Here is a 25198-nt window from a genome sequence, read left to right as displayed (position 1 = left end):
AGGGACATCAGCTCTGAATTGTCTTCTCTCTTTGCAGAGTAGATTTCACTTCTGTTACAAATGCCAGAAGGCCCTCAGACCAGTCAACCACTCAGATGGTTACCATGACAACTTGAGTAGATGACAGTCAAGAGAGCAATTAGCAACAAGAAGAGCCTTAGCCTCTGGCTCTGACACCTGTCAGAGAGATAAACCCAAGACCACATACTGGAATCACCAACGACCATGACAGTGCCAGAAACAATGGGAACCGAGTAACAACTATCAATTGAAGCACAGCATACAGTCAAACACAAAGGAGAGCTTATTAACAACACACATCCTCACAACAGAAAGATCCATCTTCCATCCCAGAATGCATCACGGTGAGCCACATGAGGGAAGAAATCACGAACGGGATCCAGCCCTTAAAGAGTGAGATTAACCAACCTCCATCTATCACTGCAACTGGGGAATCGCCAAAGAATGATTCAGTGCCAAAGAATGGAAAAAGAGGATGAGAAGACACCCAGATGCCAGAACAATCTCCGATTCAGCAATGTTTATCTGCAGCAAGAGTGCCTACCACTCCTCCGACAGTAATGAAAAATGAGATATGGAAGGGTTATAACGCTTTCTGACCACCTGAACCTTTGAACTCAGAGACTACAGGGGTAAAGATGGGGAAGTAATGATAATGTAAATTAACAGGGTAAACTGGGATAACTTGTTGGATAAAGACTTGGTGGTGGGGGAGGGGTGTAGCCACAAGGATCTGGCACATTAAGAGACTGAGTACAGTTTCTACCCACACAGTGATGTATACAAACACATGACCCACACCTAAGGGTCAGTGTAGTGTTGGACTGAGCTGTGTGTAGAAGCAAGTATGGAGATCGCTCTGAGCAGAGAGCTTTACTGTACCTTTGTACATAGTTTCTAGTGATTAATAAATACTTACAAATACCTTGATAAGACCGACCGAATTGCGCCCAGCACCTTGGAGATCACTCTTCCAATCTTGGAGGGTGCAGCACAGTCCTGGAACATTGGCGACCCCATTGATGTGGTGGTCATCACAGCAGAGTCTGATTGGAGCGGAGTGCCACAGGGATCAGTGCTTGGTCCTCTGCTATTTGTGATTTTTATTAATGACTTAGAGGAGGGGGCTGAAGGGTGGATCAGTAAATTTGCTGATGACACCAAGATTGGTGGAGTAGTGGATGAGGTGGAGGGCTGTTGTAGGCTGCAAAGAGACATAGATAGGATGCAAAGCTGGGCTGAAAAATGGCAGATGGAGTTTAACCCTGATAAATGTGAGGTGATTCATTTTGGTAGGACAAATTTAAATGTGGATTACAGGGTCAAAGGTAGGGTTCTGAAGACTGTGGAGGAACAGAGAGATCTTGGGGTCCATATCCACAGATCTCTGAAGGTTGCCACTCAAGTGGATAGAGCTGTGAAGAAGGCCTATAGTGTGTTAGCTTTTATTAACAGGGGGTTGGAGTTTAAGAGCCGTGGGGTTATGCTGCAACTGTACAGGACCTTGGTGAGACCACATTTGGAATATTGTGTTGGTTTCAGATAAAGCTCGGCACAACATCGTGGGCCGAAGGGCCTGTTCTGTGCTGTACTGTTCTAAGTCTAAGTCTCCGCTGCAACACTTCTCAGCCGGGGTCACTGGATGGTGTTTACCCCACTAATCCCTCTAACCTGTGGATCCTGGGACACTAAAGGGCAATTTAGCCAATCAACCTATCCTGCACATCCTTGGGAGGAAACCAGAGCACCCAGAGGTAACCCACCCAGACATGGGGAGAATGTGCAAACTCCACACAGACAGTGACCTAAGCCGGGAATTGAACCAGGGTCCCTGGGGCTGTGAGGCAGCAGTGCTAACCACTATGCCACCGTGCCGCCTTTCATTTTGTTTGTTGGTCAGGAGCTCATACAGTCAGATTAATCTGTTTTTAAAGATTGTTTTCAGTAATAATGTTTCCACCAGAGTTCTCAACAAATCGACAGCAGCAACTAAAGTCCATCTTTTACTGGCAGTCTTCAAAGAATTATTAAGTGTTTTGAACAGCTTGGTTGTACAACTGGGAGTTAATTTATTAAATCTCAACAGCACCACTAGTAGTTTGATGAAGCTGAAATAATCCATATAAGTTTTCTCTTAGATGTAAAATTTATTTGTTCCCAATTAAATAGAAGTCTGTAAGCACGGTTGTACGGTGCTGTGCTAAATTCTTCATTTTGCCGTATTGCTGTGTTAGGATAGATGTTTCTGATTGCCTTTGAACATTTCTTGTAGATGAATCCCCCACAATTCACGATCCACTTTTAAATTATGCATCAGTACGAGTACTAGTTATCAGTATTGGACTGAAATTAAATAATTCATACACAGTACCGATAGGAGAATGGAAATTTGGGAAATAAAGAATCATAATTAGAATTGGTGAGTTTTGTTGTTGGAATTCATTCTTCAATATTTTGGCAATGAGGTTTCATTGTAAGGCCAATGAGGTGGCATGGTGGCACAGTGGTTGGCGCTGCTGCCTCACAGCAGGGACCCGGGTTCAATTCCCAGCTTGGGTCACTGTCTGTGCGGAGTTTGCACGTTCTCCCCATGTCTGCGTGAGTTTCCTCCGGGTGCTCTGGTTACCCCCCACAGTTTGAAAGATGTGCTCGTTAGGTGCATTGACCCAAGCAGGCGCCAGACTGTGGCGACTAGGGGAATTTCACAGTAACTTAATTGCAGTGTCAATGTAAGCCTTACTTGTGACTAATAAATAAACTTTATATAGAATCCCTACAGTGCAGAAAGAGGCTATTCAGCCCATCAAGCCTCCACCGATGACAATCCCATCCAGGCCCTATCCCTGTAACCCCACATATTTACCCTGCTAATCCGTCTGACACTTAGGGTCAATTTAGCATGGCCAATCAACCTAACCTGCAGATCTTCGGAGGAAATCGGAGCACCCAGAGGAAACCCACGCAGACACGGGGAGAATGTGCAAATTCCACAGAGACAGTCACTCAAGGCCGGAACTGAATCTGGGTCCCTGGCGCTGTGAGGCAGCAGTGCCAACCACTGTGCCACCGTGCCGCCCAGTCTTTGAGAAGAGTTTGTAAACAGCTCCATCCATTTGGCTGTCTGTGCTAAGGAAATAAAAGTAAATGAGGAATATCTAGACAATAACCTGGTGAACAGCAAAAATTCAGCACAAGAAGGTCCTCCCTGATCAACCCACCTGAGGAATTAACTTCCAACGCTAAATCCTTTGGTGTAGCTCCTCAGTGAGAAGTTCCAGATTAAGCCCAAAGCAGTCGAAGTTCAAAGTAAATACAAAGTATTTACAAAGAGGAGCAGTTAGAGTGGTGGTTCAAGTGAGGAGAGCTAGTAGGTAAGAGGTATTTTAACTTTTAGTCTTTTTTTTGGAGGTTTTTTTTTCTCCAAGGCAGCCGGGAGTGTAAAACTGGAAGTAGGCCCCAGTGAATTTTTTGAGTCGGAGCAAGGGAGGCAGCGAGTGGAACGCGAGACTGCGCAGGCGCCTGATGTCAGCCAGTAGCACGCGGAAGGTTTAAAAAGCAGGCCGCTCTATCCAGCGGGCAGTGTTGTGAGTGGGAGGCGGAGTGAGAGGGAGCAGAGTGGGACGGCTTTGGCTCAAACAGGCTTCGGCGTGAACAGGCAGAGGCGAGGGTAGGTCCCGGTAAGTTGTTTTTGTTTCTTCAGAGTGGAAAGAATGCCAGGTAGGATGTTGGAATGCTTCTCTTGCAGGATGTGGGAAGTCAGGGAGACCTCCGGTGTCCCTAACAACGACACCTGCAGGAAGTGCATCCAGCTGCAGCTCCTAACAAACCGCGTTAGGGAACTGGAGCAGGAGCTGGATGACCTCCGGCTCATTCGGGAGAATGAGGAGTTTATAGATAGTAGCTTCAGGGAGGCAGATACGCCAAAGGCACAGAGCACAGGCAATTGGGTTACCGTCAAGCGAGGGAAAGGGCAGGCAGAGCAGGGTACCCCTGCAGCCATTCCCTTCCACAACAGATGTACCGATTTGAATACTGTTGTGGGGGATGCCTTACCTGGGACAAGCTGTGGCAGCCGGATCTCTGGCACTGAGTCTGGTTCTGCAGCACAGAAGGGAGGGTGGAAGAAGAGGAGAGCGGTAGTGATAGGGGACTCGATAGTCAGAGGTACAGACAGGAGGTTCTGTGGTCGTGACAGAGACTCCCGGATGGTTTGTTGCCTCCCAGGTGCCAGGGTCAGGGATGTCTCTGATCGCGTGCACAGCATTCTGAAGTGGGAGGGTGATCAGCCAGATGTCATGGTACACATCGGTACCAATGACGTAGGAAAGAAGAGTGAGGAGGTCCTGAAGAGTGAGTATAGAGAGCTTGGTAAGAAGTTAAAAAGCAGGACCCCGAGGGTAGTAATCTCAGGATTGCTACCTGTGCCACGTGCCAGTGAGGGTAAGAGTAGGATGCTCGGGCAGATGAACACGTGGCTGAGGAACTGGTGTAGCGGGCAGGGTTTCAGATTTCTAGATCATTGGGACCTCTTCTGGGGCAGGTGGAACCTGTACAAGAGAGATGGGTTACACCTGAACTACCAGGGGACCAATATACTTGCAGGGAGGTTTGCTAGTGTTATTGGGGAGGGTTTAAACTAGATTTGCAGGGGGATGGGAACCAGAGTGCCAGAGCAGATAGTGCAGCAGGGGTGAAAATAAATGATGTTAATAGTTCATGCAAAATCACAAATAGAAGGGTTGTGTGTGGTGGTAATAATCTTCTGAGGTGTGTCTATTTCAATGCCAGGAGTATTGTGGGGAAGGCAGACGAGCTGAGGGCGTGGATTGACACATGGAATTATGACTTTATAGCCATTAGTGAAACTTGGCGACAGGAGGGGCAGGACTGGCAGCTCAATGTTCCAGGGTTCCAATGTTTCAGATGTGATAGAGGCAGAGGGATGAAGGGTGGGGGGGGGGTGGCATTGCTAGTCAGGGAAAATGTTACAGCAGTGCTCAGGCAGGACAGATTAGAGGGCTTGTCTACCGAGGCCATATGGGTGGAGCTGAGAAACAGGAAAGGTATGACCACATTAATGGGGTTGTATTATAGACCACCCAATAGTCAGCGAGAATTGGAGGAGCGAATCTGCAGAGAGATAGCAGACAACTGCAGGAAACATAAAGTTGTGATAGTAGGGGATTTTAATTTTCCACATATAGATTGGGACTCCCAGACTGTTAAAGGTCTAGACGGGTTAGAGTTTGTAAAATGTGTTCAGGAAAATTTTCTAAATCAATATATAGAGGTACCAACTAGAGAGGATGCAATATTAGATCTCCTATTAGGAAACGAGTTAGGACAAGTGACGGAAGTATGTGTAGGGGAACACTTTGGTTCCAGTGATCATAACGCCATTAGTTTCAACTTAATCATGGATAAAGATAGACCTGGTCCTCGGGTTGAGGTTCTAAACTGGAAAAAGGCCAAATTTGAAGAAATGAGAAAGGATCTAAAAAGCATGGATTGGGACAGGCTGTTCTCTGGCAAGGATGTGATTGGTAAGTGGGAGGCCTTCAAAGGAGAAATTTTGAGAGTGCAGAGTTAGTATGTTCCTGTCAGGATTAAAGGCAAAGTGAATAAGAATAAGGAATCTTGGTTCTCGAGGGATATTGGAACTCTGGTAAAGGAGAAGAGAGAGATGTATGACATGTATAGGCAACAGGGAGCAAGTAAGATGCTTGAGGAGTATAAAAAGTGCAAGAAGCTACTTAAGAAAGAAATCAGGAGGGCTAAAAGAAGTCATGAGGTTGCTTTGGCAGACAAGGTGAAGGATAATCCTAAGAGTTTCTACAGGTATATTGAGAGCAAAAGGATAGTAAGGGATAAAATTGGTCCTATTGAAGATCAGAGTGGTCGGCTATGTATGGAACCAAAAGAAATGGGGGAGATATTAAATGGGTATTTACTGAGGAAACTGGCATGGAGTCTATGGAAATAAGGCAAACAAGTAGGGAGGTCATGGAACCTATACAGATTAAAGGGGAGGAGGTGCTTGCTGTCTTGAGACAAATCAGAGTAGATAAATCCCCAGGACCGGACAGGGTATTCCCTCGGACCTTGAAGGAGACTAGTGTTGAAATTGCAGGAGCCCTGGCAGATATATTTAAAATGTCGGTATGCACGGGTGAGGTGCCGGATGATTGGAGGATAGCTCATGTTGTTCCGTTGTTTAAAAAAGGCTCAAAAAGTAATGCGGGAAATTATAGGCCAGTAAGTTTGACGTCAGTAGTAGGTAAATTATTGGAAGGAGTACTAAGAGATAGGACCTACAAATATTTGGATAGACAGGGACTTATTAGGGAGAGTCAACATGGCTTTGTGCGTGGTAGGTCATGTTTAACCAATCTATTAGAGTTTTTCGAGGAGGTTACCAGGAAAGTGGATGAAGGGAAGGCAGTGGATGTTGTCTACATGGACTTCAGTAAGGCCTTTGACAAGGTCCCGCATGGGAGGTTAATTAGGAAGGTTCAGTCGCTAGGTATACATGGAGAGGTAGTAAATTGGATTAGACATTGGCTCAATGGAAGAAGCCAGAGAGTGGTCGTGGAGGATTGCTTCTCTGGGTGGAGGGTTGTGACTAGTGGTGTGCACAGTAAGAAGTCTAACAACACCAGGTTAAAGTCCAACAGGTTTATTTGGTAGCAAAAGTCACTAGCTTTCGGAACAGGCTGAGCAGAGACTGATAGCCAGGTTCCGCACACATAAGGACGGCTTCAACCGGGATCTTGGGTTCATGTCACACTATCTGTAACCCCCACAACTTACCTGGATGTGCAAAATCTCACTAGCTGTCCTGTCTGGAGACAATACACATCTCTTTAACCTGTGCTTAATGCTCCCTCCACTCACATTGTCTGTACCTTTAAGACTTGATTAGCTGTAAAGACTCACATTCCAATCATTATTCATGTAAATTGAGTTTGTGTCTTTATGCCCTGTTTGTGATCAGAACTCCCACCCACCTGACGAAGGAACAGCCTGTTCCGAAAGCTAGTGGCTTTTGCTACCAAATAAACCTGTTGGACTTTAACCTGGTGTTATAAGACTTCTTACTGTGTTTACCCCAGTCCAACGCCAGCATCTCCACATCATGACTAGTGGTGTGCCCAGGGATCAGTGCTGGGTCCATTGTTGTTTGTCATCTATATCAATGATCTGGAGGATAATGTGGTAAATTGGATCAGCAAATTTGCTGATGATACAAAGATTGGAGGTGTAGTGGACAGTGAGGAAGGTTTTCAAAGCTTGCAGAGGGATTTGGACCAACTAGAAAAATGGGCTGAAAAATGGCAGATGGAGTTTAATGCAGACAAGTGTGAGGTATTGCACTTTGGAAGGACAAATCAAGGTAGAACATACAAGGTAAATGGTAGGACACTGAAGAGTGCAGTAGAACAGAGGGATCTGGGAATACAGATACATAATTCCCTAAAAGTGGTGGCACAGGTAGATAGGGTCATAAAGAGTGCTTTTGGTACATTGGCCTTTATAAATCAAAGTATTGAGAATAAGAGTTGGAATGTTATGGTGAGGTTGTATAAGACATTGGTGAGACCGAATTTAGAGTATTGTGTGCAGTTTTGGTCACCTAATTACAGGAAGGATATTAATAAGGTTGAAAGAGTGCAGAGAAGGTTTACAAGGATGTTGCCGGGACTTGAGAAACTGAGTTACAGAGAAAGGTTGAATAGGTTAGGACTTTATTCCCTGGAGCGTAGAAGAATGAGGGGAGATTTGATAGAGGTGTATAAAATTATGATGGGTATAGATAGAGTGAATGCAAGCAGGCTTTTCCCACTGAGGCTAGGGGAAAAAAAAAACTAACGGACATGGGTTAAGGGTGAAGGGGGAAAAGTTTAAAGGGAATATTAGGGGGGGCTTCTTCACACAGAGAGTGGTGGGAGTGTGGAATGAGCTGCCAGATGAAGTGGTGAATGCGGGCTCACTTTTAACATTTAAGTAAAACTTGGACATGTACATGGATGAGAGGGGTGTGGAGGGATATGGCCCAGGTGCAGGTCAGTGGGACTAGGCAGAAAATGGTTCAGCACAGCCTAGAAGAGCCAAAAGGCCTGTTTCTGTGCTGTAATGTTCTATGGTTCTAAATGAGAAATTGGCTGATGGGGTGTGAGCCAATCAATTACTATATCGGATTGAGGGAGGTCGGAGTGGGGGTGCTGGAGAAGACAACTGGGGGTCCTTATTGTTTCCATTTTGGATTGAAAGCTTGGATTCCGAAAACTCGGGCACGATTTGATCAGATTTCCAGACGATATCAAACCAGAGTTGATTGTGCAGAGATCACTAAGGAATGATGAAATGAACTGAACAAAGTCATGTCAGACGGAGTTTAATGCAGACAAGTGTGAAGCATCACACACCAGAAGAAAAAGTGGATGGCATGCACAGCCCACTCAACATGTCAAACTATTGCCAAGCAGCAGTCAACCCTTCAAACAAGTAAATCGCGGCTTTACGATTGATGTTGTCAAATTCTCTCGCAGAGAACAATCAAAATATGAAATAAGCATCTGGAACTGGATAGTGTAGGTCAAAATTCTGAAATCCATCAAGGAATAATCGGTTGCTGTGATGACGGGGGGTTGGGCGGGCGGGGGGGGCGGGGGGGGAGGTGGGGGGGGGGGGTGGTAAACTGTGGGTCCTTTCTGGAAAAATGAATTAAAATTAATGACCTTGCACATCTGCATTTGTCACAATGCTGCGACACACACAATGCTTCAGAAACTTCATCTGTATGATGATACACAACTCGTTTGAAAATTATATCCACCATTTATCTGTCCTTTAATAAGTAATATGTTTAGAAACACAGTACTAGCTTTATGTATTTCTGCTACGTAAAACCATCTTTAGTCTGGCTCTGAACTTGCCACGTTTGCAAGGTCCCACGGCTGGTATTCTACCCGAAGGTCTCTATCTAGTATTGCTTTATTTGGTGTCTGGAGTATATTGATCTGAAATTAAAGCTCCAGAATTTCAGATATCTTAGCACTTTGCATTCAGCACCATGATTTACCTCAAACACTCCCAAACAAAAAGCCGGCTTGATGCAGCTCCATTCGATAGAATCACATGCGTGTCAAAGCAGCCAAAATGTCAACTGTCGCAAATCTACAAAGAACCTGTTCCAAGCGAGGTATCTTTTATAAAACTCAGAGCTTTATTGTGGTGCATTAAATTTAAGTTGCCAGTCGACAACATTATTCTTAGGTTGCCAGCCGAAAACTAATGTCACTTGCATCATTTTCTTGACAAAAAGACAGCCTGAGCTTCATCAGCATCTTTCATCGGACCTAAAAAAAATAGTGTTAATGTGTTATTGTGCCAGTTAGCACAGCCCTGTGCTGAGAACCAACATCACTTTATTTCTTGTAAACTCCACCACCTCCCCCCCCCCCCCCCCCCCCCCCACCAAAAAAACTTGTCTGACATAATGTACGATGCTTAGGATCAGTGATGGCATTTGATTCACATCAAAGCAGCACATGGGGTGAAGGCAAGAACTGGGTCTTAAAAAGAACTATTTCTCTGCTGTGGAATTACCTAGTACAATACATGTCTCTCTCTTTAAATGATTGATTGCATTTAATATGATGACGGGTGTCCCCACAAACGTAACACTGACGTTCAGTAAATCCATGATTGGATGTGTTTCTCCATTCAGGTTTATTCATAGAATTGTTTCTTTAACGTTTATGGCAGAAAGATTCTGCAGCCGATGTAATCTCAAAATAAGCCCGATGTGGTATTTTACCTTTCAAGTGGCAGAATTAAATTCCAAAAGTTGGTTTTGGCTCGAATGTGTAATTGTTATATGATTCCCTCAATAATCCACAGGAGGGTTGTATTAAAAGCAGACTCTGCATAAGGTGCTGGAAACCTAAACGCATCTTTTCCACTCTGGCACAGGATCACACAGACATTCTGATGTGCCCCGGTTCGAGGCTGGAAGCAACGCTGGTGGCTAAAGACCGAGAGATTATCCGGTTGCTAAAAGAGATTCAGCATCTTCAGACTGCACTGCACGAGCTCCAGGAGAGTTCAGCCAATCAGATTGCACAGTTGGAGAGGCAACTTGCAGTAAAGACTGAAGCTGTGGAGGTAATGGAACTTGGGACAAGATCGCGCTCGTGATAATCAATCTGTAAAAGTCTTGGCAGCTTTCAAATAACCCAACATAGTTTTTACATGAAATCAAGTTTCAAATAGATAGATGACAAATATCTGCTTAAAATCAATGTGAATAGTGTTACACGCTGCTGTGAACCACCAGATCAATCCAGACAAATGATTGCCAATCCAAATGATTATCAACAATGTGTTGTCAGCTTGTGTCTAATGTGATGTTTCAGTTCTATCAATGTCACTTACATGATGCAATGGATCCATCACGTGTAGTTTGCAGATTTCATTGTTTATATCTTAATACACAAATTCATTTCAAGTAAAAGAGTTCATCCAATGTGGTCCTGGTGGGAAGTAAGTGCGCTGGGCTGTTTGGACTTCCATTTTCACAGCACCAGAGGGCAAGACGGAACGAAACATCGACGGTGAAACTGTTGCAGAGACGTTGCTGTCAATTCCTGCTGCTCTTGATAGACCTTTCCAAGTGTTGAGCATCGTCCTGCTTGCAGTGGACCCACAGAATAGATTGATAGTAAGATGGCACAAGGTGTCAAAACACCGTTCTATAGAATGTCCAGGAAACCACTCCATTTCGAATCTTGGCTGTGTAAACATGAGAAGCTGAGCAAAGGTCCAGCTACTTGGAAAGAAAGAGAGAGAAAGCGGGGAGTGCACAAACTCATTTTCTTTATTCGGAATGAAACAATTTAATGTTTTGTTTACTTTTCTTGTGTACTTGGGAAATGTTCTTCCCTCACCGCTAACATTATATTTTTTATTAATCCCTTTCCTTCGACGATTACTTAACACATGATTGCACCTAGCAGTTGTTAGGATAGGTGCAGTGCCTGTTCTCTGTGAGTCCTGTTGTTGGCTGCCATCAGTCACGACTTAGATTCTTCCCTCAATGGCACCCTATTTGCTATAATTAATTTAAAAAGTAATTCAACTTTTTGATGTGTTTAAATTTCAAACATGAGCTCTTTAAACTGAGATATTTATCATGCACTCTTAACGCTAACTGCTGTACTATTGTCTAGCTGATAACTGTGTCTGTTTTCTCAGAAATTAGAAAAGAAGTTGTGTGCACAATTAGACTACGAGGAGCATAAAACAGAATTAAGGTATTTAAAGTTTGTACATTTGCTGCAAAAATAGCTGTCAGATCAAAGACCTTAAGGTACTGAAGGTGCCATGTGAAAAATGTTGCGCGGAGTGGAAGAGGTGTTTATTGCTGAGGGTGTGTATTAGAAAAAAATGAATGGAAAAGATTTCAGTTACTCTACAATCCCTACTGTGCAGAAGGAGGCCATTCGGCCCACTGAGCCTGCACCGACAGCAATCCCACCCTGGCCCTATCCACGTAACCCTATTCATTTACCCTAGCAAGTCCCCCTAACACTAAGGGGCAATTTACCATGGTCAATCAACCTAACCAGCACATCTTTGGAGTGTGGGAGGAAGCCGGAGCACCCGGGGGAAACAGACACGAGGAGAACGTGCAAACTCCACACGGACAGTGACCCGAGGCTGGAATCGAACCCGGGTCCCTGGCGCTGCGAGGCAGCAGTGCTAACCACTGTGCCGCCCAGTCAGTATACTTGTCAGTATACATCCTTGTGCGTTGCTCATGTCTGCACATTTCTCAGTTACCACTCAAGATTCCTTGTTTTCAGCTCTGCTGCACCCTGTAGAATTTGTTAACTTTCCAGCTCTTGGTTCAGTTTGCATCTCTTGTGTTGTTCCTTGGCCTCCTTCACCTTCCATTTCCCCCCTTTCAAAATCTTCTTTCCAAATAAAAGATTTGCTCGCATCCAGCCTCTCATTAGCGACATCACACAAACATTTTCTTGGTGCAAATTCAGGCCAACATAATCCTCAACAAAAGAGCAAGCTGCACAAAATATGCTTTTATAGACAACATTTCTAAATGGAATCTTAACAAATCCATTTCAAATTAAAGCACTTGCTTTCATTGATCTATCTTATCACCTCCCCCCTGACAAGTAATCAGCACTTTCATCAGAAATGTTTCTAAACAAGTGATTAGATTTGGGTGGCACTTCTGGTTGGAAAAGGAATTACATTGAAGCTTCTTGAAGTGATATTCTTGGCCTAGAATGCTTCAGTTCCTGATGTATGATTGTACAGATGCCACATTGGGCAATTGGAAAATACATTTTAGAACAAAAATTAAGCTAAGAAAATAGTCTAACAGATGGGAATGATGAGGTGTTTTTGGCCTTTACCACCACAAGGGGAGCTCTGCACCTTGCAACTACTTTCTGATGAGTATTCAGTCCCCCTGGATGACGATCCAATCCTGGGCTTCAGTTTGTTTATTAGTCGACCTATTTTCCTGTGGATCATAGCTGCCATTATTTGGTCTTAACAACAAGTCAATCTGAACCAAAGTATCATACCCATGTGAACACTTATGGTTGGATAAATAGAAAACAATTACAGATTCATAACTTGTCCATGTAAATAAACTCAATGTTCTCTTCGATCTGATAACGATAATCTTTGACCCTCATGGTTTTTACCACTCCAACACTCTCTTCTCTTGAAGGCAGGGGTGGCACGGTAGCACAGTGGTTAGCACTGCTGCCTCACAGTGCCAGGGATCCGGGTTCGATTACCGGCTTGGGTCACTGCCTGTGTGGAGTTTGCACGTTCCCCCTGTGTCTGCGTGGGTGTCCTCCGGGTGCTCCGGTTTACTCCCACGGTCTGAAAAATGTGCTGGTTAGATGGATTGGCCATGCTAAATTCTCCCTCAGTGTATCCGAACAGGCGCCGGAGTGTGGCGACTAGGGGATTTTCACAGTAACATCATTGAAGTGTTAATGTAAGCCTACTTGTGACTAATAAATAAACTTTAACAAGTTCAGGGGAAACACTTCCACAGACCTGTCTTCCAGTGCCTCACTCACTCTTTGTGTGTGAGCCCAAATGTGATTGCTGGCCCCTGATTTGAGCTTATCAGCATTGCACTTTGTCATTATGCAGGATGTACATTCCAGCAGGGTGAGGGTTAATAATCCGCAATGGAGCCCTGACTCTCCTCCTCTTTCCCCTTTTACATGTCCATCCTCCACTTCCAACTGACAGCAGCTGTTGGATTTCTGGTCTTATTGAAAACACTAGAAGGCTGAGATCCGAGCAAGTGAAGAAGTTTTCACATGTTCTAGGCTATAGGAGGATGCATCATACCAGCAAAATCTATATTTCAATCTGCAAAATGCCTTTGCTGTTGGATTGAATCCCACCGCGACGCACACTTGCTAAGTATTTCTAAAGTGAACATTGCAAGCTGGATTTAGTTTTGAACTTTGTAATGCTGCTTATAAAGAACAAAGAATGAGCCGCAAGTTGATTGTGATGGATGCAGAGTAAGGATTGTGTTCAACACAATGACCTGAGATTCAGTTATGACGTGTATTATATTTTCTTTGCAGCATTTTCAAATCAAAGAATCAAGCATCTGCAGATGGCTGTGCATCCCAGGTAACTTTTCTTTTAAAAATAATTTAACCATTGCTACACAATCCAGTGATCCGAGGCCTTATAGGTTCTTTAAAAGTAGCATCAATGCTATGTTGAAACTGTTCGTCATCATTTCACAAGAATTAGCCAGTCAGTAATAAGCACCAAAATTAATTTTCCCAAAGGGACTTTATGAATCGTCTGAGCTCATTGGATGTGCAACGTGATGAAGTTTGAATAATTATTTCCTGTTGCCAGGATAGAACAAAAGACACCGAGGATTCTTTGCCGGAAAAAGAGAAAACCTTTCAACCCGAGAAGAAATGTTTACAAGAGAAGCTAAACACAAATGCAGAGATGGGTATGATTGCAATTTTCTTTCTCGAGTCTCTTAAGATTTCATGAAATATCTGGTAACCTTTTACGGAAATCTAACAGCGCTAACAAATTTGCTCCCTTTGAGGACGAGCTTTAATTAGTTATGTCAGAAATTATTAAAGAATATTGTTCTACCTCAAAACAGAAAACCACTGTTTCCTTTGGATGCACTGAGATGCATGACTAATTAATCTGTTCGTCGACGTGTTGGATGAGAGAGAGTGTTGACCAGCACTTGGACTCCCAACTGTTTGTCAACCGTTCTCAACTATTGTCCACACTTCGCCCAAACTCTCTCCCAACTTAATGGCTTTGACTCCTTCCCTGTCCAACTGGCATTTCTATGTGTCTGCCCACTGCTCCAGTTTTAGCTCCACATTAAAATGCTTTGCCTTTCTCAATATCCAATCCTCACTGCTTACTTTCTATCTAAAAGCTTTTACAAGTGATTTCCACCCAGAATGGGCACTCCATCTCCTCCACACCATCAAGTGAAGGGACCAAGGAGCATATGTGGAGAAGGGGAAATTCAGGACAAAAGTCACTACGGGCTATCCTGCACAAGTCAGAGCACAACGTCAGGATTTAAATTCCATTAATCTCAGCAAGGGTTCTAAAGAAATGGACAACTTTTCTCACCTGGCTTTCTTCATTATTGATTATGGACACGTTACTTCACCTTTCAAAGTACTCCTGCTGTGACAATTACTCATGCTTACATTTTTCCTAACTTCATTATTTTCATCTGCACCTTCCTGTAATATAACAATCCTTGTGCTTCATCTGCACAACAGATATTTGCAGTCCATCAGTTCTGAGGAAAATTCAATTTTTGAATCAAAATGATCGGCAAATGTAAATTAAATCAAAATCTAATTAACATTAAGTGTCACTTCATTATTTCTAACTGCATGACTAATGTATAGCTACAGCTGCTTAATACAGTCATCATAAGAAGCTCCCCTGTTTAAACATTGAGTTGAATTGATTTATTATTGTCACGTACTGGGATACAGTGAAAAGTATTTCTTGTGCGCTATGCAGACAAAACATACTGTTCATAGAGTACATAGGGGAGAAGAAAAGGAGAAGGAGAAGAAAAGGAGAAGGTGCAGAATATAGTGTTGCAGTTGCCAATAGGGTGAGGAGAAAGATCAGCTTAATATATGAGAGGACCATAATATTTGGAGACTTACATTTATGCAAGGGGATTTTTACCACGAACAATAAACATTGTAATGATGTGTCTGACTGTAATAATTTTCCTCACCTTTTTCTTTTATTTTTCCATCTTTCTTCATTACTTGGATATGAAAATATCCACTCCAGCTGACGAAGGAGCAGCGCTCCGAAAGCTTATGGTATTTGCTACCAAATAAACCTGTTGGACTTTAACCTGGTGTTGTGAGACTTCTTACTATGAAAATAAAGCCATGGCTTACATTAAATCGAATAATTACATTAAATCGAATCCCAGGAAAATTCTATTTTTATTGTATGTGATTCTGCCATCTTTCAATGTAATTGTGGCGATGTTATTGGTGATTCTACTTTATATCACAAATCATAGGGATTGGATTTAAATGTTAACTACTACATCCTGATCAAAGAAAGCCACTTGTAGCTATAGGGCTGTTAAGTGCGGGCTTCACAACGCAAGGTTGTGTTGAGGCCGTCGACAATCTATGGATTTTATAGAAAAAAATTAATATTTTTAATACTGATCACGCAAATTCTGCTAGATTTATAAATATGATAGTTTTTAAGTTATAAATGAAAGAGTTTAGAAATCACAACAATATAAATGAACTAGCATAATGAGTCGATCCTAACTTAAGTAGACCCGCGTCTGATCTGAAACATACAGCCCTTCTGTTCGTTATTTAGAGGATGTACCGTGTTCACAACAGGGAACCACATGCACCATCCATGATGCCCACCTGTCCATTTCAAAGAACATGAAATAAGTATCAAAACTATTCACAATCATCACATAGGAACAAAACAATACTGCAAATAAACAATCAGACACTTGGAGTACTGCGCGCAGTTCTGGTCACCTCATTACAGGAAAGATGTTGAAGCCATTGAAAGGGTGCAGAGGAGATTTACAAGGATGTTGCCTGGATTGGGGGGCATGCCTTATGAGGATAGGTTGAGGGAGCTTGGTCTCTTCTCCCTGGAGAGACGAAGGATGAGAGGTGACCTGATAGAGGTTTACAAGATGTTGAGGGGTCTGGATAGGGTGGACTCTCAGAGGCTATTTCCAAGGGCTGAAATGGTTGCTACGAGAGGACACAGGTTTAAGGTGCTGGGGGGTAGGTACAGGGGGGATGTCAGGGGTAAGTTTTTCACTCAGAGGGTGGTGGGTGAGTGGAATCGGCTGACGTCGGTGGTGGTGGAGGCAAACTCGTTGGGGTCTTTTAAGAGACTTCTGGATGAGTACATGGGATTTAATGGGATTGAGGGCTATAGATAGGCCTAGAGGTGGGGATGTGATCGGCGCAACTTGTGGGCCGAAGGGCCTGTTTGTGCTGTGGCTTTCTATGTTCTATGTTCTATGTTCTATAACTTAAACTGTCCTGAAATACAAAACGTAATCTTAATTGTCCTTTTCAGAGCCTTCAATGAATGATCATGACATCATGTTGCTGCCACAGCGTAGAAACAGCAGGCAAACAGGGGGCTGGGGAATGGGACAAACCAGTAGCACTTACTCCAGCTGGACTGAGTCACCCCAGATTGTTACCACTATGCAGGAAGTGGCACAGTTATTCAATATCACCATTCGGGTAGAATTCCTTTTATCCTGGACAATCCCACGGTGTAATTCAATGATGTCTTGGCCAATAACTATTCCTCAATTAACATCACACTGAAATAGATTTTCTGGCCATTATCAGGTTGCTGTTTGTGGGAATTTGCTGTGTACAAACTCGCTGCAGCATTTCCCACATCATAACAATGACTACTTCAAAAAGTATTTAATTGGCAGTAAAACACTTTGGGAGCCTGAGGTAATAGGGTGTGTGATATAAACACAAGTTCTTTCTGTCCAGCCTGATTGCTTTTAAAACTGATTTGTTTATCATGTTCTTTGGTTCCAAGAACAACCTAGAATGTCCAACAAATGTCTGCAAATTTTGACTAAAGTTTAAGATTGCAATGATGTAATTAACTTGTGAGCATGTGTAATGATATCCCTCCAGGAAATTGGTTAGTTATCCCAAAACAGAGTTACCTGTAAACAGATTCATTCAATGTCTCACAGACAAAGGAATGCGTAAGAATACAGCTGATAGAAGTCAAGTTTAGATTCACAAAATTGCTATCTAAAGTTTCATATGATGTGATGTGAAGCGTTTACACTTTGAAGCAAGATTAAGTTCTGCTTCCTTCAGATACCTGGCAAGTTTACTGAAGACAAGAATTGCATTTGTACTCGTAACCAAAATGAAGAATTTCTGCTGATATCACTAGTTTTCACCCATCTTGTAACGTCACCTCAAATAAAATCATAGAATCCCTACAGTGCAGAAAGAGGCCATTCGGCCCATCGAGCCTGCACCAACCACAATCCCATCCAGGCCCTATCCCCATAACCCCACGTATTTACCCGAGCTAGTCCCCCTGACACTAAGGGGCAATTTAGCATGGCCAATCCACCTAACCAGCACATGTTTGGAGTGTGGGAGGAAACTGGAGCACCCGGAGGAAACCCATGCAGACACGGGGAGAATGTGCAAACCACACAGATAGTGACCCAAGCCGGGAATCGAACCCGGGACCCTGGCGCTGTAAGGCAGCAGTGCTAATCACTGTGCCACCGTGCCCCTGGGAATCGAACCCGGGACCCTGGCGCTGTGAGGCAGCAGTGCTAATCACTGTGCCACCGTGCCCCCGGGAATCGAACCCGGGACCCTGGCGCTGTGAGGCAGCAGTGCTAATCACTGTGCCACCGTGTCGGAATTAGCTTGAAATGAATGAGAATATTTTCTGAAGCTAACATAATGATATGTTCTTTGCATTCTTAAAAGCAACATTTTTGAAAATCCCAGAAGTTAACATATGAGTCAGTGTTTATTTTAGTTTAAATTGCAGCCATTTTGATGTTGCCTGGATGAAATTTCATAATTGCAGGAGTTCCTCTGTTTCAGCCCTTGAATCTAATCTATTAACTCTGATAGAGAAGCTAATCTAATTTGGGCTGCATCTTAAAGGATAATACGGGAGAAGTTGGATATGAGGTGGAAATTGGTGCAGGGATTGCAGTGCATAATGAGCCCATGTCTGTCAGTGACTTTTACACGCACCCAGCACTATTCATGCTGCTAAGTGGCTGCAAGCATCTGTAGGGGGCCCAATATGGTGAGGGTCCAGCGCCACTTAGAGGCAGCCATCATCTCTGAAGTGGGATGTACGTTGTAGCTATAACAAGTGGTGGGTGATTTTTCAAAATTTAATCAGTGCTGTGACACTTTGAACAATGGCTTAACAAGTAAGAAAGAATGCACCAAGGTTTTCAGACAAGGTGCTTGATGAAGAAAGAAAGTCTTGCACTTTTCACAGCCATTGGACATTTCAAAGTGCTTTGCAGTGATTGAGGTGCTTTGGAAGTGTAAAATGTGTTGTAATGAAGAAAATGCAACAGGCAATTTTGCACGCGGCAAACTCCCACATAACAGCAATGTGATAATGACCAGAGGATTGAGGGATAAGTATTGGCTGGGACACTGGGGGAGAACTCACCTATTCTTCAAATGGTAGCAAGGGACCTTTTCCATCCCATGGGTGGGCAGATGGTTTAATGTCTCATTCAAAGCACAGCCCATTCTACGGTGCAGTTTTGCCTCAGCACTGCGTTGGTCTGTCAGCCTACCTTTTTGTGCTCAAGTCCTGGAGTGGCATTTGAACCGGGCACCTGATAATTCCGGCAAAAGTGCTACCAAACTGAGCCACAGCTAACACACCAGAGGTGGAAAGGAGGCCATCAGAACATTATGTGCAACGTGTACCTAAATAGCCTGGAGTGTCACCTCATAAAATCACCTCTATTGGAAGTGTAAACCTTACCTGAATAATTGTGTGGTGTGTGTGTGCAGGTGTAGAAAGATTTAATGCCTTTGAATGAAGCAACTTGCTCAATACATTTCTTGTATTCTGCAGATGAAGAGCAGCCTGAAGAAGACTCTTTGAAAGACTCTTTGAACAGTGTGAAGGGCACCTTAAGCATTGAGCATCCTTCGCCATCTCCCCAGCCAGTGCCACATTGGTCAGGAGACGAACAAACTTCTCCAAAGTCCATACCAGCCAGCCGAGGATCGGAATTATCAGGAACATTTCCTCTCTCTCCGTTCCCCTTAATCAAAACAAGCGAGAAACCCTCTGTGGAGCCACTGCATCATAAACCGTTGATGTCCCCCATGTACACAAAGGATGCTGGGAGTACCATTGTCTACCCAACTGCGCTCTACTCAGCCAAGGGCGCTTTAATCGTAGGGAATAGCTCCAGTAACACTGAAACTGTTCCACCAAGTGACCAATCAGAAAGCAGCAGCCCTAGTGCTGCTGATGAGGAACATCTGGAAACAGCTGAAATTGCTTTTCAGGTTAAAGAGCAACTCCTGAAGCACAACATTGGACAACGTGTGTTTGGACACTACGTCCTGGGGTTATCACAAGGATCTGTTAGTGAGATTCTTGCCAGACCCAAACCCTGGCATAAGCTCACTGTGAAAGGGAAAGAGCCTTTCATTAAGATGAAGCAGTTTCTGTCTGATGAGCAAAATATCCTTGCCCTTCGAACTATTCAAGTGCGGCAAAGAGGTATATACACATATCGCTTCTCGGCCTTTTGGCTAAGATCAAGTGTATGGACGGCAGCCCATGGTCGGCCGCGCTTGGTTGAGGTCATTAGGTTACGCTGAGGCTTCATATGTTTCATATGAAGCAATTTTTAAAAGCGGCATCTCGGCCTTTTGGCTAAGATGCAAATGAGCTCAAGCCTTGGAGGAGGAACCTTCCCCCTCCTCCAATCAGCTTGGCTCATGTAGATCAGGCCCAGGACAGGGTGGTTTGGTCGCTCGCCCTGTCTTGTCAGCCTGGATCGGAAATGTCTCAACTTGTTGAGACTCTGAATTGGATTTGATTTGATTGAATTGGAAAAGTATTAAAAAAAAGAGGTTTATACACAGGCGATAAGATAAACTTTTTGTCGTTATGTAACTTGAAAAAAGAAAAGGTTTGAGTGCTGCTGTGGCGGTTTAGCACATTGATGCAATGAACACTTAGATCACAGAGTGATAGAACTCAGAACAACATGATATGTAAAGCAACCCAGTACAAAAAGAGAGGAATAACTTGAAAAAACAATAATGATTGCCTTTTTTTGTGCTTGTCCATTAGAAAATAGTCTCGCAAATTAGTTTATGTTGTGTGTTATGGCTATAGAGCTTTTAATTGTTGAAAGTTTAATTCCATTTTCTAGTGTTCCTGCATTGTTTTTAAAGTTTATTTATTAGTGTCACAAGAAGGCTTGCATTAACACTGCAATACTGTGAAAATCCCCTAGTCGCCACACTCCGGCACCTGTTCGGGTACACTGAGGGAGAATTTAGCATGGCCAATGCACCCTAACCAGCACGTCTTTCGGACTGTGGGAGGAAACCGAAGCACCCGAAGAAAACCTACACAGACATGGGGAGAACATGCAAACTCCGCACAGACAGTGACCCAAGCTGGGAATCGAACCCGGGTCCCTGGCGCTGTGAGGTAGCAGTGCTAACCACTGTGCCACCGTACCGCCCCTGCATAGGGAGCATCACGATGCTGTTCCATGCACACACTAAGCTACCAGTCTTAACCCAGTCAGTGTCGGGAAGCAAAATTCACCCGAGTGTGATCTCAAGTAGTTTCTAGTCAACCATTTTGGGGTTCATGACAGAGGCTTGGGTGAAGAACGTTGTCTGCATTGCCAATGTAGTGACTGGGAAAGAGGAATGAGCGAAGATGTTCTGAAGAGGATAAGGCCACCCTACTCAATACAGAACAGATAAAACCCAGTAAGGTGTTACACACTTATCCTCTTGTCAAATTTACTTCCTTTGCTTCCCAATTTCTAGCATCCAAACTGTGAATGGGACTTATCTATTGCTCTTTAAATGAAGTAAAATATTACCCAGCAAAGTAATCATTTATAATTCTCCAATTCGTGTATAAACTCTTTGAACTTATTCTATAACTCGTCTGTAACCATCCTCGGTGTATATTTCATATGCAACCTATGGCAATGTTTTCTCAATAGCCTCTCCTGCTCAGCAACAGCTCAAATGATACAACCTGACGCCAGGACATGTTGTACAAGAATTTCAGGAATCAATCCAGCATCCCAACAACATGAGCCACTTCCTGGGAAACAAAGAAAAAATATTTTAAAAAGTTACACTTTGCTAAATCATCAGTGGTATAAGTGAAGTATCTTTCAAGATATCATTGAGTTAAAGAACTAAACTCTTGGCTCGGAGAAGTTAAGTTGTTTTAAGTTTATTTATTAGTGTCACAAGTAGGCTTACATTAACACCGCAATGAAATTACTGTGAAAATCCCCTAGTCGCCACACTCCGGCACCTGCTCAGGTACACTGAGGGAGAATTTAGCATCAATTTGAGTCTAGTATGATATGTATTGATAAGATCAATGTCACTTGTTAATTTCTGTTTGTGTTTCCTGTAGTTCCCATTTGTCACAACATGGAAGGTATCTTTTATTAAGGTACAGGGGCAAAGTGTAGGGAACATGTTTGAAGTCTTCACGTTTGTGCCTGTTTCTTTTCAGGGAGTATAACCCCTAGGATTCGGACGCCAGAGACTGGTTCAGATGAGGCTATTAAAAATATTCTGGAGCAGGCAAAGAAAGAGCTTCAGACTCAGAAATGTGGTAAGTGATGGAAAGACAACCTGAACAAAAATAAGAGTAACGGCTGTCCACTCGAGCTCAGGCATGCAACAGCCTAACTGCAGCAGGCCCTAATTGGATCCTTGTCGAGGAGTTCACCAATTGCTTCTTCGTGGCCTGATTATTTAATCGTAAACTTTAGAATTTTGAGAAACTGATTTCAGAAGTGTAACCCGGTGTCGGAACGCAGGCAGCAACGGCAGAGTAAAGGCTGGGTTTCTGTTCTCTGGAAGGGTTTCACATTCTACCTGTTTTGGAGCAATGAGGAGCTCAAACATGTCAGTTATCACCTTTCGTTCTTTTTGTACAAGACAGGAGCCTTGAAAAGCAGTTCAAACATCCGAACAATTTGTCTACAGCCTCTTCGTTTCTTGGCAAATGTTGTTCTGTTTTGTATGAAACATGTTATGAATCTTCTAACATGTCACTTCCTACAACTGGAGTATAGTTTCAAAGAATGCAGATGATTGATACTTGCACCAAAGAATTCTTTAAACTAGCCTGACTTTATTTTTGTTCTTTTTTTTTTTAACAGTTGAATCTAAAAGCTCTCCCTTGCCTGTATGCAATACAGGTTCCAGCAACAGTGCTGGTTCTGATGAAGCAATTCGATCAATCTTGGAACAGGCCCGGAGAGAGATGCAAGCCCAGCAACAAGTCCTACTGGAGATGGAAACCACTAGCAGCAACAACGCAATGACATCGCCACACATAGAAACGCTACCAGCCACAAACAAAACCCCCCTTTCCTCGTACATCAAGCAAGAGGAAGGCATTGCAACTAGAAACTCTCAGACACCTCTCAGTGTCGTATCACCTGCGGCCTTTGTACAGAACATAATACGGAAAGTAAAATCCGAAATCGGTGATGCTGGATCGTATTTTGACCAGCACTGGGCCACCGAGAGAACTATAGCTCACAGGTTGTATGCTTCAGTTTCACCTTCACCGTCATCCTCTTCCTGTGGCTCTTCTGGGACAGGGAACGTTAGACAGTGGCGAGCTGAACCTAATGACAGCAGCAAAAATGGCGAGGAAAATTCAGTTGGCGTTGAAGGTACGCATAAGCTTACAGATATAAAATCTGAGGGCAGCCCAGACTCTCAAAGTATCGGTCAGCTTTCTATTTTCCCTACTTATGTCCCACGTTCACTGAAACCAACAGTTCCTCCGTTGACTCCAGAGCAATATGAGATGTACATGTACCGGGAAGTGGACACAATAGAATTGACTAGACAAGTTAAAGAAAAGCTGGCGAAAAATGGAATCTGCCAGAGGATCTTTGGTGAAAAGGTAAGTGACAGAGCTAAAAGAAAATTAATCCAAAATGCATTTCTTCAACAAGACAAACTGAAAAGAGCGTATGAAATTTCCAACCAGAAGAAGCAGTTTGAGTTTTTGAATGACGTTCAGTATATCAAAACACAAAGCTGCAAATACTTTTCAGATCAATAGTTCTAAATAGACTATTCTCTGCCTCAAATGCTCCAATGCTATGCATTAGCAATTTGTAGATTAAGTTAAATCATAAAAGGTAACAGTGAGATTTATAAGAGGTGTACTAGGGATGGGCAATAAATGCTGCCCATCCAGTGACGTCCCTGTCCCACGATTGAATAGAAAAACAGTTCCCCTTTCACCTGTTACGTAATACAACTTGTAGATGTAGCACTCCATTATTCATGTTTAATTACGTGTGCCTGTCAATGTGTGTCTCTGTGTGCTATTAATCTAGCTTCCGTGTGGTTACAGAGTGAAAACAAAACTAAACTGAAAGAACCAGCTGGAAACAAGAAAGAGTGGACATTTTAAAAGCACAGTGAATAAAACTACTCCTGTTTAGATGTAACAACTGGTGTCATCTCTGTCTATCACAGAGGCGTGAACCACATCAAGGAGCAGTGAGAATAGTTTACATTTGCTGGCTCCAGTACCTTTCCTTTCTGCGTCAATGCCATAAGATCAATGGACTTTGGTGTCCAAGCCATACTTGCTCATACAGGGAAGGACATTCCACATGTAGGAGCGATCCACAAGAAGGCGGATGCATTGTCTAGGAGCAGAAGGCCAACGAGTGTTCAAGTAGCACCCTAAAGACACATCTACATTTAAAACGGCAGTAAATTGTTACAAAGAACAAAGAACAGTACAGCACAGGAACAGGCCCTTTGGCCCTCCGAGGCTGCGCTAATCATGATACCTGCCTAAACTAAAACCGTATGTGATTACGGAGTCCGTATCCTTCCATTCCCATCCTATTCATGTATTCATCTAGTCCCTTAAATGCCGCAATCGTACCTGCTCCCACCACCTCCCCAGGCAGCGAGTTCCAGACATTCACCACCTTCTGTGTAAAAACACTTGCCTCGCACATCTCCTCTAAACTTTTCCCCACGCCCCTTAAACCCATGTCCCCGAGTACTGGACTTTTCCACCCGAGGAAAGAGCATCTGTCTATCTAAAAAATACTTCAGCCAAAGAAAAGTATGATGACTGAAAGATCAATATTCCACCAGAGGTGTTAGAGAAGCCTATCCTGGATAGATACTTCCAAAGACATAACCAAATTGTGGAGGCACTCTTCGGTTCCGAATACTATATCCAACTCAAGGGATAAAGTGTGCTTAAGGTGGATTCACTTGACAAAGATGCACAGGTCGAAAAAGAGGACTTAATCAGTTCAATCCGTAAGGGTGTCTACTGAGATTGAGGATCAGTGTGGATATACCATCATGGATGGTAAAGCATTGTAAAGGATGCTCAGTTGAGATTGCAGGCAGTGTTGTTCCTCTTTGGTGTTGGTGGAGAAGTGTCTATATTGAATCACAAACTCTTACCAATGTTATTCTTCACAACTTTCTCTTACTCCTGTGATAGACACTCGTGAGGCTTATATTCTGGTTTTGGGAACACTCTGTTCCATTGCGTTACAGAAATGTCACCCTGTATGGCCTCATGTTCTATGTAGCCTTTTGGCGGTAAAGCTTGGCCTCACTGGTGTACATGTGATCGATAACACACTATACATGACAATATTCTTCTTTATTTGCCGAATTTGGGGAGATTAAAGGGGTCTGTTATGCTCCTGGCATCAACATGCCAATTCTGCCAGTTCAAAGTTTGAGGTGGTTCTGTTTGAAATCCGTGTGGAAGTCTCACAGGCGCTGAG

General features: G+C 43.4%; 1 protein-coding gene across 3 annotated transcripts in view; it reads left to right on the top strand.

The window, feature by feature from the left end:
- The window catches only part of cux2b (cut-like homeobox 2b), a 350318-nt gene that overhangs the window by 291950 nt on the left and 33170 nt on the right, over window positions 1–25198 (top strand). For all 3 annotated transcript variants that reach the window (XM_078227452.1, XM_078227450.1, XM_078227451.1), the window contains 7 exons: window positions 9997–10188; window positions 11278–11336; window positions 13671–13719; window positions 13957–14059; window positions 19243–19902; window positions 21910–22011; window positions 22565–23322. In XM_078227452.1, the coding sequence (XP_078083578.1) occupies window positions 9997–10188; window positions 11278–11336; window positions 13671–13719; window positions 13957–14059; window positions 19243–19902; window positions 21910–22011; window positions 22565–23322 (1923 nt within the window). The remainder of the gene's footprint in view (window positions 1–9996; window positions 10189–11277; window positions 11337–13670; window positions 13720–13956; window positions 14060–19242; window positions 19903–21909; window positions 22012–22564; window positions 23323–25198) is intronic.

The sequence above is a fragment of the Mustelus asterias genome, chromosome 13 (genome assembly GCF_964213995.1).
Source record: "Mustelus asterias chromosome 13, sMusAst1.hap1.1, whole genome shotgun sequence".
Classification (NCBI taxonomy): Eukaryota; Metazoa; Chordata; class Chondrichthyes; order Carcharhiniformes; family Triakidae; genus Mustelus; species Mustelus asterias.
The sequence above is the reverse complement of the archived record's forward strand: the minus strand, read 5'-3'. Positions and strand labels throughout refer to the sequence as shown.